At 39.4% G+C, this 17,500-nt stretch overlaps 1 protein-coding gene across 1 annotated transcript in view; it reads right to left on the bottom strand.

The window, feature by feature from the left end:
* oca2 (oculocutaneous albinism II) overlaps positions 1-17,500 on the bottom strand; it is a 99,824-nt gene that overhangs the window by 38,615 nt on the left and 43,709 nt on the right. Inside the window, exons 16-18 of the mRNA XM_060867026.1 lie at positions 11,500-11,647; positions 8,402-8,459; positions 8,039-8,147 (exon numbers count right to left, since the gene is read on the bottom strand). Coding sequence (XP_060723009.1) covers positions 8,039-8,147; positions 8,402-8,459; positions 11,500-11,647 — 315 coding nt within the window. The remainder of the gene's footprint in view (positions 1-8,038; positions 8,148-8,401; positions 8,460-11,499; positions 11,648-17,500) is intronic.

A 17,500-nucleotide genomic window follows, 5' to 3' on the forward strand; every position in this document is an offset into this window, starting at 1 on the left:
CTGGGGACTCTGTACTTATCTCAGTACTATAGTGTGGGACTCTGGAAAAGAACCTAGTGACCTAAGAGCCTGTAGTGAACACAGACTCTAGAGGAAGAGACTCGACTCGAAACAGACTGTACAGTTCAGAGCTCCGTACTTGACATAGACTAGTGTGGAATGTGCAAAAGATCTCTAGAGCTGGAAACTCTGCATTTGATTCTTGGGGCTCTGCTATAGAAAAGATCTGAATGATTTGGTAATCTGGAATGAGTATTTGAATCTATGGCTTTGGACTTTGGAGAAGACTCAGACATGATAGTTATGGACTCTGGAGTGAAAAAACCCTACATTCAAGAATTTGTAGGAGTCAAATCCAGAGCTACGAACTCTGGACTTGACACAGACTATATTTTATGCCTCTGGAACCAATTCTAGTTCTATTGATTGTGACTCCAGAGTTGTTTCAGACTTCAAAGTTTAGGTTTAGGAGTCTGAATATAATCCAGATTATGAACTTTTCTCTAGCTCTATGGTTACAGCTGTACAATGTTTTTGAGCTTTGGACTTTGGAGTGCTTTAGATGCTATTGGTTGTCACCGACTTTGCACTTAACTCAGACTCTGCAGTTTAAGACTCTAGATATGAACTGAGTTCTATAGTTTATCCAGGATCGTCTGGATCTTGCGTCTTGTCCAGTCATCTTGATCCGGAGCTGGTTTTGGACTCAACTCAGATTCAATAGCTTGAGATTCTGGAGACAACTTGGACTTGATAGCTTGGTACTTTAAGTCAGTATTAGACACTAATACTATAGACAACGACTGACCTCAGGCTGTATGGATTGGGACTACAGGACTGACATAGACTTGACAGCTAGGGAACATCCACTTAACTCAAATTCGCTGGTTCTTCTAATAATTCTACCCAATGTTTACCCAAGTCAGTTCACTTAGCTCATTATTTGTTTCCTTCTCTGAGATCCTAATAGTTTTCACTAGTAAAAAAAAATATGAACCCCATACAGACATCTCTATCTGTGCAGTTTCATCTCCATGCACCTCCTGGTCTCACCGTCTAATTCTCCAATAATACAAGGGAGTCAGGAGCCTCCGCCGTGAGACACACGGATAATGTGTCTGGTCAAGCTCGGTCACTCTAATCAAAGACTCATTACACAAGCCTCACACTTCTCTCTCATACACACATACACACACTCATGCTGGGGCTAAGACCAACACTAGCAACAAATGATCCCAATTTTCCCAACCATCCTTGGGAGAAAGAAGGGCTAAATATGCTTCCACCTTCTGTAAAATTTGATTAAACAGGTGAGTGCTGGTGATTGCAGCTGGGAAATCATTAAGCCAATGATTATAGCAAATGAGAAGCAGAGGGACAAGAGACATGCAAGAAAAGCAGTCAAGGGGACACGGCCAATGATTTATTACTCGGCCAAAGTAATTCTAGAAACTGCGGGGTCCTTTAAAAAAGATCCATGAGGACTTTCTGACCTATATCAATGTTTCGATCAATGTTCAAAGCCATTATGTTCGAATCCTAGAACAGACGGCTTATCTTTTAGAAACACCTCTAAATATGAACTCTTCTATCCATTTCATCCAAGACTGTGGGCTATAAAATAACAAGCAAACCAGCTGCTTAAAAATGTCTGTCAGCTTTCCAGAAACTGTTTAGATCAACTCTATCCCTGAACTTGTTGAAGATAAAAAGCAGCACATTTCTGTTTTTATTCCTATAACGATGCATCCGTCTTAAAAAAAAAAAGCCACACCAAGTTAACGCACCAATTTAATTTCCAAAAAAATAACAAATTCTACCAAGAAATTTGACTTGTTCCAGATGCAATGTCAATATCTCTTAATGGCAAAAAATAGTATAGTTATTCTTATATTACATCTGAGCTTATAGTCATCATCCTTAGTTACGTCGTCATCTTATTTTCTTCTCCCACTTTTGCATTTGACTTCTGAATGAATACGTTCTCTTCATTTGAACATGATAATGAGATCAGCTCCCTTCAGGGAAGCTTCCTGAGAAACTACTTTGACAGTTTGAATGCTCGGTGCTTGGGCCCCTAGGCAATTCCCTGCTTTTTCTTGTCATGTAGCTACACCTCTGCTCGTAGATAAGCCGAAAAAGGTGGCCGAGATGAATTTCGTGGGTGAACCAGGAGTCAGGGAGAAGATGACAAATAAAACTTCTGAAAAACAAGTGGCACAAAGAGAAAAACAAGCAGGAGTGCACGAGGAAAAAACAAGATGAGACAAGAACGAATGTGTAACGATCGTCAGGTTGCTTTAAAATACGTTTGTGTGTGTGTGTGTGTGTGTGTGTGTGTGTGTGTGTGTGTGTGTTATACCTGTGGTCGTAGCCCCATTGAGATGATAATTGCAAATCAGCTTTTGAGGCAAGTGGCCAGGGAGCAGGCAAAGACACGGAAAGATGAAAAAGAAATAGAGGAAATAGAGATTGATGCATGAAGAGAGCGCAGAGAGAAGGAAGAGCAACCAAGACGTTAATGGCGAAACATTTCCTGTTTGCATCCTCTTTGATTTTTGTCATATCTCAGCGTGACTCTGATGTTCGGTGCAACGCTGACAAAAAGAGAATTAACGTAATAAAACAGGACGCGGAGGATTCGAGTCGGCCGCGCTTCGTTTTAATAGGACGTCGATCAGGATTCCAGAACTTTCAGGATTTTTAACTTCTGACTCTGTACAGTCTTTGTTTGGGAGCAAGGTAGCTAGTTTAGAACAGGACAGATATCATTAACACAAACAGTAACGGTCGAGTTAAATACGCCATGGAACGAGTCGTATCCACACTGGGGTCAAGCTCTGATCAGGTTGAATAAATCGATTATAATGCAGTTTAAAAATCTTATACGTCAAAAAAAGTAGTGTTAGCAAAAACAAAGTCCAGCTTGCTGCTTTTATCAGTGGACACAGAAATCCAGATATAGATTTCGATGAGATGGAACTTCGAGAGGAACCAGACTCATAAGTGAACCATTTCACTCTTCTATAAACTGTGTACTAAAGATTCACAGTGAAGTGAAGCTGGGTTTAGAGCTGCGTGTTGTAATAATGACGCTAATACAGTATACGTCACAGCTTCATGCTAGTCACGTGCACGTCCCTGATCCCTAACATCTCTCTCAATTCACCTGAAGTTTCAAATGAACGTGCTCTAAGAAGAAAGCAGCCTTGGAGTGCTTATTAAAAAAAAGAATTAATTCGCTTAAAAAAAAAACATTGAAGAGTCACAAATGTTTGGAAAAACTCTGAGGGAAAAAGTTGCTGCATTCCACTGATTCTTCTCTGAGTTTATTGAAGCCTTTATTTATTGATTTACTTCTACAACGAGGACCAGTCAGCGAGTATAAAAGCCTCTGCTTAATGATGCATTCAGGTGGAAAAAAAATTCAGGTAAAAAAAAAACATAATTTACAAACAGGACAAAAGGGCTCTTGTGCACGGTGCTATTACCCACTGAACGCTGCTATAGGTGGAGGCAGTTAGGAGCGGTGTAATAAGGTAGTGTAGAGAACGACAAAGCCAGAAAGCTCTTCAATTAAAATTGGGATGAGGAGCTGCAGTCGCTGCACAGAGGCTCATTCATCAAATGCAAAGCAAGTGAAGCGTCCTGGGCTTCTGGGCGAGCTGTAAACACAACCTCAGCAAGCTTGTCTAGCTTCAGACTTCAGCCATAAAGCTAAAGAAAATCAACTGAATACACGAACAGTTAACGTCCCAGAATGTGATCGAATCAGTGAGCTGTGTTTAATATGTACGGGATGTTTCTATACTCAGTACTGCATGAGCTGGAGCTGCTTATCAAGCATTTTATAGCTGAAAACGTTTTATAACTAATCTATAATCATCTATAACACGTTCATATCAAGAGCTCTTAGTTCAATCTTTTTAAATAGATAATACAACTTAATAACAGAGATAAAACACTGAATCACAAACAGCTGACTTACTGCAGTTATTAACAGACATAGAGTCAGACGGTTTTTATCTTATAAACACTACGTAAAATACATCATGATAACAATTCATAACGCACAGCGCCCACTGCGATAAAGTGAAACGAACTTTCATGGATGTCACAATGTTTATAATGCCTTATGAATGTGTTATGGATTAATGAGAAAGAACTGTTGACTCTCCAAACATTAAGTTAACAATTCATGAAGCATAATAAAGAAAGACAACTATAAATTTAATTCTTAAAAACTAAATAACATTTTTAAAGCATGTAGGAATATAATATACTATATATACATATAATTTAATACTTTTTAATGACATTCAAGGCCTTCATTTTTCCAAAATCAATTAAATGTTAATGCTTTTTAATGTCCTACAGAAACCCTGAGTTGATTTAACCAGCCTGACATTAAAACTGGCACAAAATAGTCATGACAGCTGATGGATATTGGAATAACTCTTACAGAGGTGTGTTTTTTATACATTTGCTGTGTAGCCCTACGAACACTATTCTTTAGTGTTCCATCAGTGTCTAAAACAAATGCAGAAGCTCATTAATCATGTGACTCAGAACCATAGGAAGTCCTGATAGGGAAAATATTTTGCTTTACATTGATTTCCTATTTTTGATACACACAGTAATGTGCAGTGTGTGTGTGTGTGTGTGTGTGTGTGTGTGTGTGTGTGTGTGTGTGTGTGTGTGTGTGTGTGTGTGTCAGGTTCAGTATAAAATAAAAATCTAGATTATTTTTAGTCTCCAAGAATTCACCCCTCTCTAAAAGGCCAGCATCATGCAGCTGAACCTCTTTCATTGGGATTTATCCTGAACCTCACTGTATCCTGAACCTCACTGTATCCTGAACCTCACTGTATCCTGAACCTCACTGTATCCTGAACCTCACTGACACTATTATATTTTGCCCATTGATTAAGGAGCTGTTGGACTCTGCAGTATTTTCACACAGGAGGCCAAGTTTTGTGTACAGTAAGTTTTGTGTACAGTAAGTCTTGTGTACAGTAAGTCTTGTGTACAGTAAGTCTTGTGTACAGTAAGTTTGGTGTACAGTAAGTCTTGTGTACAGTAAGTTTTGTGTACAGTAAGTTTTGTGTACAGTTTGAGTGACTTTATATTTTCAGAACAGAATGCTGTATAAATTGTATTGGAGCCACAATTCAAATAAGCATCTAAGGGTTATTAAGGGTTTAGGGTAAGATTTAATGGAATAAAAACTAAAGCGTAGTGGAGCAAAGGTTACATATAGAATCTAAAGTGTATCTAAAGTGTAATGTAGTGTAGTGTAGTGTAATGTAGTGATGTGTAGTGTATTGTACTGTGGTGTAGTGTTGTGTAGTGTAGTGTAGTGTAGTGATGTGTAGTGTAGTGTAGTGTAGTGATGTGTAGTGTAGTGTAGTGTAGTGATGTGTAGTGTGGTGTGGTGTGGTGTAGTGTAGTGTAGTGATGTGTAGTGATGTGTAGTGTAGTGTAGTGTAGTGATGTGTAGTGTAGTGTAGTGTAGTGATGTGTAGTGTAGTGTGGTGTGGTGTAGTGTAGTGTAGTGTAGTGTAGTGTAGTGTAGTGTAGTGTAGTGTAGTGTAGTGTAGTGTAGTGTAGTGTAGTGTAGTGTAGTGTAGTGTAGTGTAGTGTAGTGTAGTGTAGTGTAGTGTAGTGTAGTGTAGTGTAGTGTAGTGTAGTGTAGTGTAGTGTGGTGTAGTGTAGTGTAGTGTAGTGTAGTGTAGTGTAGTGTGGTGTAGTGTAGTGTAGTGTAGTGTAGTGTAGTGTAGTGTAGTGTAGTGTAGTGTAGTGTAGTGTAGTGTAGTGTAGTGTAGTGTAGTGTAGTGTAGTGTAGTGATGTGTAGTGTAGTGTAGTGATGTGTAGTGTAGTGTAGTGTAGTGATGTGTAGTGTAGTGTAGTGTAGTGATGTGTAGTGTAGTGTAGTGTAGTGTAGTGTAGTGTAGTGTAGTGATGTGTAGTGTAGTGTAGTGTGGTGTAGTGTAGTGTAGTGTAGTGTAGTGTAGTGTAGTGTAGTGTAGTGTAGTGTAGTGTAGTGTGGTGTAGTGTAGTGTAGTGTAGTGATGTGTAGTGTAGTGTAGTGTAGTGTAGTGTAGTGTAGTGTAGTGTAGTGTAGTGTAGTGTGGTGTAGTGTAGTGTAGTGATGTGTAGTGTAGTGTAGTGTAGTGTAGTGTAGTGATGTGTAGTGTAGTGTAGTGTAGTGTAGTGTAGTGTAGTGTAGTGTAGTGATGTGTAGTGTAGTGTAGTGTAGTGTAGTGTAGTGTAGTGTAGTGTAGTGTAGTGTAGTGTAGTGTAGTGTAGTGTAGTGTAGTGTAGTGTAGTGTAGTGTAGTGATGTGTAGTGTAGTGTAGTGTAGTGTAGTGTAGTGTAGTGTAGTGTAGTGTAGTGTAGTGTAGTGTAGTGTAGTGTAGTGATGTGTAGTGTAGTGTAGTGTAGTGTAGTGTAGTGTAGTGTAGTGTAGTGTAGTGTAGTGTAGTGTAGTGTAGTGTAGTGTAGTGTAGTGTAGTGTAGTGTAGTGTAGTGTAGTGTAGTGTAGTGTAGTGTAGTGTAGTGTAGTGTAGTGTAGTGTAGTGTAGTGTAGTGTAGTGTAGTGTAGTGTAGTGTAGTGTAGTGTAGTGTAGTGTAGTGTAGTGTAGTGTAGTGTAGTGTAGTGTAGTGTAGTGTAGTGTAGTGTAGTGTAGTGTAGTGTAGTGTAGTGTAGTGTAGTGTAGTGTAGTGTAGTGTAGTGTAGTGTAGTGTAGTGTAGTGTAGTGTAGTGTAGTGTAGTGTAGTGTAGTGTAGTGTAGTGTAGTGTAGTGTAGTGTAGTGTAGTGTAGTGTAGTGGTGTGTAGTGTAGTGGTGTGTAGTGTAGTGTAGTGTAGTGTAGTGTAGTGTAGTGTAGTGTAGTGTAGTGTAGTGTAGTGTAGTGTAGTGTAGTGTAGTGTAGTGTAGTGTAGTGTAGTGTAGTGTAGTGTAGTGTAGTGTAGTGTAGTGTAGTGTAGTGTAGTGTAGTGTAGTGTAGTGTAGTGTAGTGTAGTGTAGTGTAGTGTAGTGTAGTGTAGTGTAGTGTAGTGATGTGTAGTGTTGTGTAGTGATGTGTACTGTAGTGTAGTGTAGTGTGGTGTAGTGTAGTGTAGTGATGTGTAGTGTAGTGTAGTGTAGTGTAGTGTAGTGTAGTGTAGTGTAGTGATGTATAAGAAGAATCTATGAGAGGAAACGGAGGTGCAGCGCAGTGTAAAGTTAAGTGTGATTGAATAAAGTTAGGTAAAGTGAAGCGCTGTGGAGAAAAGTGTAGAGGAGTAAAAGTGAAATGAAGTGAAGGGAAGTTAAGTAGACTGAAGTGGAATAAAGTAAAATAGAGTGAAGTAAAGAAAACTGGAGTAGTGTGTGTCGAAGTAGAGTAAGGATCTGCATGTAGTTCACACATCTAACACATGTCAGTGGCAGTTTTTATTAAGCAGGAGTGTTAGAGACGGTTGTTCAGGTTCAGAGGCGGTGTAGTGACTTCCATTAAAGGCTTTAAACACAACAGCTGAACACTGAATGCTTTTCTGTGTGGAAACATCTACGTAAATTTTAAACCTAACTCTAAATCCCTGACTTTATTCGCACCGCTCTCAGGTCTCCATTTTGTTCATTGATCTAAACCTGCATGTAGATTTCTGTAAAACATCAGTGTGAAAAAATCATTTAAATAATATTGAACTGAATTCGATCCTAACAAACCGACAACATCATAAACTCAAACCTAGAGGAGAACAATAGCGAGGTCCTTCTGTTGTCCCAGTTGAATTTGTGCTAAATGTTTTAGCACTTCCATGGTGGTGAGCTGTTTTATTGTATTTTAGGACCAGCTGCAAATAATTACTTTGTCAACAGATGGCTTGAAATATGCACAAATTAACTCCTATGCTAATACTGCTCTCTTAATTAGCATCGCTCTTGAGGCATGTTATAAAAGGAGCAGAGTAATTGTTCAGCACTTCCTCGTTAAATGCATTCAATTGCTACGTGTCTACGCTGGATGAGGAAACGGTTAATAATTCTCACCCAGCTCCAGATGAATCCCAGCTACAAAGGAGTTCAGGAAGAACATGAAGATGACTACGGAAAGCACCGCCACACACTTCACCAGCAGGACTTTATCTGTGATTCTGTGCTGTAGAAAAAAAATAATAGAGCAAATCAGAGAGAGAGTTGGAGAGATACAGTAGACTGGCCTCTTTCTGACAATAATTAGATTCTCTAAGCCATAATCAGAGAAATTAGTGCTACTTCTCTTCAGTATGACAATAAAACCAGAACAGGAAAGAAACTGTTCCTCCAGGAACCGTGTGGGCAGAAAGAACATTCTCATTGTGATTCATTTCAATCTCTTTACTTTCCTTTTATTATAATCACTTTCATCTTTACCGTTTTCTGGAGCTCCTGGATGTTGCTCTCCCAGTTTTTGTCCTCTTGAGATATTTGCCTAAAAGAGACCGAAACATCTAAATGTGCAATCAAGTTATAGTGGAACAATTACAGAATTAAACTTCATTTAGACAGGGTTAGTTTTTGGTGTGTCTGATTTTAATCTGGGGGTCACGGTGGCTTAGTGGTTAGCACGTTGGCCTCACACCTCCAGGGTTGGGGGTTCGATTCCCACCTCCACCTTGTGTGTGTGGAGTTTGCATGTTCTCCCCGTGCCTCGGGGGTTTCCTCCGGGTACTCCGGTTTCCTCCCCCGGTCCAAAGACATGCATGGTAGGTTGATTGGCATGTCTGGAAAATTGTCCGTAGTGTGTGATTGTGTGAGTGAATGAGTGTGTGTGTGTGTGCCCTGTGATGGGTTGGCACTCCGTCCAGGGTGTATCCTGCCTTGATGCCCGATGATGCCTGAGATAGGCACAGGCTCCCCGTGACCCGAGGTAGTTCGGATAAAGCGGTAGAAAATGAATGAATGAATGTCTGATTTTAATCTGTTTAAATTTTCTACAAACCACAAGCCCTAAAATGTCACATGACCCAATCACTCTCAGCTGTGTTGTGCTTAACCCTGATGAACATCCCTATTTCAGTTCCTGTGTTTAGAAAATGATTGTCAAGCTTCTCTAGAAAGCATGACAAGAGGTCCAAGAGAACCAGAACAGGGGAACCAGAAGCAGCTCGAACGGCTAAAGAACCTCCTGGACCAACACATGGCTAAGCCCAAGATCAGGTGTCTGCTCTGGGAGTTTTTATCAGAGCGGGATTCCATCATAGATATATAGACTGAGTTAAATGTTAGAAGACTGTTAACTGTTGGTAAAAACCTTTACCCTGCAGCTAAGCGCCTTATTGACCTTCTCCAAACCCGAAAATTGATCGTCTCATAACAGTCTAATGGTGGAACTGAGGTTAATTACGCAACAATTACACTTTCATTTTGAAGCACTCCAAACAAATGGCTTCATAAGCGTCTCTTGAGATGCTCTGTTCTGAAATTGGAGCATTAAAGGTTGCTTTATGGCCATGTACAATCAATCCTTGATGTATCACGGAATAAAAATGGCATAAAAATGGTTCAGGCTTTTAAGAGGAACTGCAACAGCTCCTGATTACGATGGCATCCCAAAGTGAGGAGAACTGATTTAAAGTCAGTGAAATTCATGGCCTCATACCAGAATATGGAGTATCTGTGGTTATTCTCAAATTGTGCTGTGTTAACAAGCAATGCGAAGATCTTGAGGCTTCACTTGAGGCTTCAAGTGATCCAATGGTTCTACACTGTACTGAATAAAGCCCAGGACTTTTGTTTATATTCAAGTATAATTCCAATATATTGACTCCAATCTGTCTGATATCTAATTTACATGTCTGTTTCATTCTCCTGCCACAATGCACTCAACTGAAAAAAGATGAAGATCCACATAACCCCCAAAATAAGCTGAAGATCCACAAAAAACACAGAGCTGAATATTCACCAAAAAAAAAACACAAAGAAAGCTGAAGATCCACAAAAAACACAAATAGAGCTGAAGATCCATAAACCCCCCAAATAGAGCTGAAGATCCATAAACAACACAGAGCTGAATATTCACCAAAAAAAAAAAACACAAATAGATCTGAATATTCACCAAAAAAAAACACAAATAGATCTGAAGATCCATAAACCCCCCAAATAGATCTGAAGATCCACAAACCCCCCAAATAGAGCTGAAGATCCACAAACCACCCAAATAGAGCTGAAGATCCACAAACCACCCAAATAGAGCTGAAGATCCACAAACCACCCAAATAGAGCTGAAGATCCACAAACCACCCAAATAGAGCTGAAGATCCACAAACCTCCCTAGTAAAGACTTGTATATTTTCATAGAGTTTCTTCAAAATATGTAAACTGGTCAGCAAAACTTTATGCAAGTCAGAATGGAGGAGTATAAAACATCCATCACCACTCTGTCAAACAGCCTACTACTTCTGCTGATGTCTATGTCAGGAGTAATGCACCTGAGGCTGAGAGGTCAGGAGTGATAGAATGTAGAGAACTCTGTTGATGATGGTGAAAGAGAACTGAGAGCTGTTGGACCAAGAGTTTGTAGTATTTGTGTTGGTTGTTCTTGTAGCACATGATCAGAAGTATTATCTTTAAGTAAACAGCCTAATTACAGACATGCTGCACAAATAAGTTCAGCCAGTTAAAATTCATGCTTGGACTTAAGGTTTGGAGGGTTTCTGTCTCGATCTTGATTCTAAACAACTTTCATTTGGACTTGATCTTGACTTGGACTCCACACCCTTTAAAATGTGGTCTTGACATAATCTGAGCTAGTCATAGCCTTGGACATGTTTGGTCTCGAAGTCAAAATGCTGGCCAGCTGAAATCAAGGCTTGTCCAGAATTTAATTGAAACCTACTTTCATTTGGAATTGAGTTTGAAAAAAAACACCTTGAGGCCTTTACTCAGTCTCAGATATGGACTCGTCCAGTCTTAGATTGGACTCGTCTTGGTCTTGATTAAAGCACAAATGGCCAAATGATCAGATATCAGATATGTTCTTTGTGATATGTGATCTTTTACATCAACACAACATTTATCAGACTGTATATTTATAATCACACCCCCAGTGTCACCCATATGAGGATGAGGTTCCCCTTTGAGTCTGGTTCCTCTCAAGGTTCCTTCCTTTACCATCTAAGGGAGTTTTTCCTCCCCACAGTCACCTGAGTCACCTCAGACTTGCTCATTAGGGATAAATACAAACACATTGTGAACTAAATCCATCTAATATTAATCTTGAATTTTGTATCCTATTAACCTTTATATTATTCTTTATAATAACCTTTTGTTCTATGTTTATGTTCTGTAAAGCCGCTTTCAGACGATGTCACTTGTAAAAAGCGCCTTACAAATAAACTGAATTGAATTGAATGGAATTGAATTGAATGTTCCTGCTATGAATGTGAACCCTATGAGCTCTTACTCCATAGTAGAATTTTAACTGTCATTAGTTAATTCAGAAGAGTATTTGCGTGGGGTGTCTGTGGTACCTCTGGAAGGTCCGGAGCTTCTTGCGCAGGAGGCACTCCAGGTTGAGAACCTTCTGCATGAGAAGACACTTGACGGCAGTCTCCTCTCGGCTGGCAGGGTTGATCCTCTGCGCTGTCTGCCTCCATACCAGAATCTCATGCTTCATCTCTTTGAAACAGAACAAAACAACAACAAATTGGTCATTTTCATCCTGGTCTCAAATGAGCAGCATTCTTCTGGAAATATGCTTATGGGAAAACATGGAGTTGCCTCACGTGGCAACCTTATATTCCTAAACATGATGAAGTTGGAAGTTGAAGTTCTTCCTATGCTTGTGATTTATTTATGGAATTGATAATGCTTCTATCTTGCTGTTTATTTAATCAGCTTTTATACACTTATTCACATCCCACATCATCAAAAGCTTTTAAAGCTTCTTTATCTATTTATTTCTGGTATCATATCAAATGCTGGAGCAGGAGGAAGCTGTAATGATGTTTATGCTGTAAGTCCATCTGTGCTACAGCAAACTCTAGGACTATAGGACCTATCGGTCCGGCTCTCTGTCAGCGGAATCTTATTCTGCATGCTGGCATCAAGAGGACTGACTATTGAGAGCACGTGATTGGTCAGAAGGTGTTGATTACTTTTCTATAACGGCAGCTATTGTAGTAACGTAGTTTCACACCTTTAAATTATTTCTATTCGTTTTTGTTTCTATAGCAACAGCCAAGTCAATGGGACTTGATTTATTAAAGAGACATTTGCAGAAGGAGTCTCCAGTGTCAGAGGTACAACCAGAGGTAAAGCTTTGAATTTAAGTTTCTCCTAAACAACACAAGCTGTGTGTTATATTAATATAAAAAGACAGAGAAATAATTAACGTTTATAGCTGATATCACATAATAGTGTTAATTTTGTCAGACGAGACGAAATATGTTCGTCGACAACCTTTTTTTTTCATGACTAAGACGACACGATGACAAGACTGCACCACTGTCCAAAAACGCTGACTAAGACTAAATTAACATGCATTATTGATGACGAAAAAAGACGAGACGAAAATGTTTTGTATAAAATAAAAACTAAGATAAAATCTCTCTTCATTTTCGTCTACAATTGTCTCTGCTTTTTCATCAGCTGTTACGCCTTTAAAATATTCACAACGAGTTCGCGGCTTCGCGCTGTTTAGTGTGTGTGTAGAAACAATTCGTCTGAGCCCAAGTCCACCCTGGTCTAGGCTTTTTGTGTTAAATTATATTTCCTGTCGCTGTGCAGGATCTTTTATTGTACATGACAGCTTATGTCCCGATGACCGGTCTTTACATTACGATTAAAAGCAGTATCAATAAAGTAAAAAATGTGATGTGCAGTCAAGTTCGAGTGAAACATATGTGAAACACTTTTTTACTGAAATGTTTATCCGTAATAATCTCAATAATAATGTGTTATTTAAAAAAGACTACAATTTTTTGACTAAAACTAGACTAAAATGACGAGACTTTTAGTCGACTAAAACTAAGACTAACAAAAAAAGATATGTGAATGACTAAATATGACTAAAACTAACAAGGACATTTGGCACAAGACTAAAACTAAGACTAAATTAAAAATAGGTGACGAAATTAACACTATCACATAATTACGAGCAGGAAATACATTGTTTTTCAGACGTTCTATAAACTAATAAAGTATGTTGTGTGTTTTAGTTCAATATTTTCCTGTACCAACACACACCCACACCCCATTGTGTTTTATTCTGTACTTAATTGACACACAGTTTAGCCGAACTGCCTCGCGGACGAACAGTGTTAGCCGAGCGGCTCTGGCAGCAGGAGTTTGGTACTGGTGGATGCTGGAACCGCAGGGTTTCTGGGCTTTATAGATTTGAAATTGGACTGGCATGGAGAAACCACCAGCATGTGTCGTGATGGTCTTCCAGATCGGACAAACAGGCAGCGGATTGGTGAGACGTGTATATCCTGTTGTCCTGAATCACTGCACTCTGTTTCTCCAATATACAGGCTGATAGTGTTTGCCCTGAACCCAATAACCTTATACAGGCAGAATAAAATAGGAATTGTGAAAGGCAGACAGCGTACAGGAAGACTCTCGGAGAGAGAGCGCTCACCTTCCTGCATTTTAAAGCAGAATTTCTCCAATTTATTGGGCTATGATGTCTAATAGATCCTGATTTACCGACTAATTTGCATATGCAATCTGATCAATTTACAGACAGCTGCATACATGATTCCACATGCAAAAGAAAACCGTTTAAATATGTTTTTTACCAGGACACCGATGTTTCCTCCAAATAATGGGACATTTTCAATCAGTATAAAGAATTGATTGATGTTCTGTCGATAATCTTACACTGAATTTTAGTGTTGAAGAGAAATCTGAGCTGCTTTTTAGATGAACAAACACTCGGAGGAGCTCAGAGAGCAGAAATGGGTTTGATATCAACATTTACTCTGAACATACAAACATCTGTGTGGAGAAAAAATACTTTTCTATAAATCTATCACCTCTAGTGTTGTAGAGAAAAACAGAAATATTGATGAAACTCTACAAAGTCCTGAGTGTCTACTTTCATATGAGCTTCATATTAACAGCATGATATATATGATGATGAACAACGTAAACAGGCACAAATTCAAGTTCTAATCTCAAAGAAGATCATGTGAACGATGAAGGAAAACCATCCTGTAAAGGTTATTCCTCAAGACGGGTAAAAAGTCTGATCTCGTACCAATCCGAGGCGCATGAAAGTCTCAGGTCCAAGTCAAAATATTCAAATCACCAGGCATCAAAAAAAGAAGAGCCTTGAAAGAACTTTAATTATTTTTCACATCTAGTTCCTATCAGCAGCTGAAATGGTGACTGAAATGATTCCTCTCGTGGACAGACGGCAGCGTTGAGACCTTCAGTACTCAGAGAAGTGCTGCTGTGTATAAAGAGGCTTACTGAAGAGGAACTATTATGTGAATAGTCTGTAATCTTCATTCCTTTGTATTATTCTCAGGTGCGTTGAGGAGGCTCAGGTGTGGAATGAAATTGAAGTAAAAATGGAGAAGGTGCAGCCGTGACGAAGTGTCTCACGGAAGGACAGATGCTTACGACAACAGTGTCTGAGATCTGGAGGAGAGCCTGTGCTCTAAAAGAGGAGGTGATGGTACACGATGCCATCTGATGCTTCAAAACCATCGGTTCTGCTGTTTCCTAGTGTTTCTGAGAACTTTTGATTTTCTGGAACTTTCCTCTCCTAAACATGGTTTTGAGCTAATTGGTCTTCTCTGATCATTACTTCTGAATGTTTTGGTGATGTTCTCGATCACTCTGGATAAACGTGGTTCTAGGGTTCGGTCTCTTCTCTGGTAATTCCTCATGCAGGTTTTTCACACCTTTGTTCCGGGTTTTTGTGTCTTTTCTGTCACATGGTTCTTCTAAACATGGCTCTGGATATTATGGTCTTCTCTGTTACATGCTTCTGAATTTTTGGTTCCTTTTCATCATATGGTTCTCCTAAACAAAATTCTGAGTTCATTGGTCTTCTCTATTACTCTATAACTTCTAGATGTTTTTCCATCACTCTCTTCTTTCTACCACATGGTTCTCTTAAATAAGTCATTTCTTCTGAATGTTTCTGGAGGTTTCTGTCACTTGGACCTGTATAATAATGGGTCTTTCATGGTCTTTCCAAATCATTGGTAGGGGATCTACGATAACATGATGGTGACTTAACTGGATAAGAATTTGATCTTATAAATGATTACAGAACTGTTTAATTTGTACAAATTCATATTTCATCTAAATGAAATGCTTTGATCTTAATTCTCACCTGGAGCAAACACACACACACACACAGAGCTAAAGCTTTCAGGTCAATCACACACTGTATAATATCTATTCATGCTTATTAATGAGCTGTGTATGCATTATGCACTCACTCTTTTGGAGATCGCGTCTCTGGAGCCTTTTAAGAGGTCAGTGTTCAAAGAACAAACACGTTTTGATGTTGAAGAGACTTACGAAGGAGTGGGTCATTAAAAGCACATGGTCTCTGTGATGTGGAACGTATGATGGTGTGTGTGTGTGTGTGTGTGTGTGTGTGTGTTTAATAAATTTAAGTGTGCCGGATGACCTGCTAGAAAACCTGAGAGCGTGCCGTTTGCAAACTTTTAAAAATATCAATATCTACACAAAAGAGAGAAAGACTGGTGATGAGTTTTAGGCCCACTATCATTATTCTTATTCTCTTTTTCTTCACCATTTCCTTTCATTCATTATTTAACCCTGAGTGAATGAGAGTGTGTGTGTGCCCTGCGATGGGGGTTGGCACTCCGTCCAGGGTGTATCCTGCCTTGATGCCCGATGACGCCTGAGATAGGCACAGGCTCCCCGTGACCCGAGGTAGTTCGGATAAGCGGTAGAAAATGAGTGAGTGAGTGAGAGATAACTTGTAGTAGATTAATAAACGTACTTTCTTTAAAAAAAGGTGAAACATTTTAGGGGGAAATCTTAGCACCTAAAACAACGTTAAAGTGGTTTTTTTTGTTTGTTTGTTTGTTTTTCTAAGAACCATAAGAAACCTGTTTACTCTGTCGAACTCATTCTGAAGAACAATTTATCAAACAATTTATCATGAACATGTAGATAGAAAGAAAGAAAGAAAAAAAGAAGGAAGGAAGGAAGGAAGGAAGGAAGGAAGGAAGGAAGGAAGAAGGGGAAGTAAAAAAGAATTAAAAGGAGAAGAAGGAAGGAAGGAAGGAAGGAAGGAAGAAGGGGAAGTAAAAAAGAATTAAAAGGAGAAGAAGGAAGGAAGGAAGGAAGGAAGGAAGGAAGGAAGGAAGGAAGGAAGAAGGGGAAGTAAAAAAGAATTAAAAGGAGAAGAAGGAAGGAAGGAAGGAAGAAGGGGAAGTAAAAAAGAATTAAAAGGAGAAGAAGGAAGGAAGGAAGGAAGGAAGGAAGGAAGGAAGGAAGGAAGAAGGGGAAGTAAAAAAGAATTAAAAGGAGAAGAAGGAAGGAAGGAAGGAAGGAAGAAGGGGAAGTAAAAAAGAATTAAAAGGAGAAGAAGGAAGGAAGGAAGGAAGGAAGGAAGGAAGGAAGGAAGGAAGGAAGGAAGGAAGAAGGGGAAGTAAATAAGAATTAAAAGGAGAAGAAGGAAGGAAGGAAGGAAGGAAGGAAGGAAGGAAGGAAGAAGGGGAAGTAAATAAGAATTAAAAGGAGAAGCAGGAAAGAAGAAAATGAATGAAAGTAGCAGAACTAAAGAACACTTCAAGTTTCTCACCAACTCTTTTAAGAGATTAACCCTTAATTATCCAACAAACCCTTGAAGAACCTTTGAAGAACCTTTTTTTTGTGTGAACCGTGCTTCAGAATTCATGGAGACACAAACAGCCTCTGCTCCGACAGTAGAACGGTCTGAACACTTTGTGCCCTGTGGACACGAGGACGTCTCATAGGACAGGATTTATAGACGTAATAGAGCAGCGTTGGAGAAGGATCAGGATGATCTGATAAGGCTAAAGGGAACGCTGTCTGAGGAAAGTGTGTGAAATGAGATTATAATCAAATAAAAAGTTGTATCTCATTGGGCTCTTCGGTGGAAAAGGCAGGTGTATTCTGTACAGCAGCAGTTTAATGGTCTATTTATTTATGAGGTCATCATCTTCAGCCACAGCTTCTCAGAGATCCCTCTGTATTTCACTCGGCACTGGCAGGAGCTTGAACAGGAGTTTGAACAGGATGAATTAATAGAGTATTCCATGTGACACGCTGACGCTCTCACCACCTGATCCTCCGAGTGTGTGAGTGACTTCAACTGATACCAAAACCACAGATCTGTATTTCAGGGAAAACACAGGATGTGATTGGTTGCCTTATTTCTGGCACTGATTCTGATATATTGAGGTGTAACGAAACGGCACAAACCGTATCTACTATTGACTTTGAATGTGAAAGTGGGCGTGGCTTCAACCAGACATTGCTGAAAACATGGGAAGTGTGTGTGTCTAATTG

This window comes from Tachysurus vachellii, chromosome 4 (genome assembly GCF_030014155.1).
Source record: "Tachysurus vachellii isolate PV-2020 chromosome 4, HZAU_Pvac_v1, whole genome shotgun sequence".
NCBI lineage: Eukaryota > Metazoa > Chordata > Actinopteri > Siluriformes > Bagridae > Tachysurus > Tachysurus vachellii.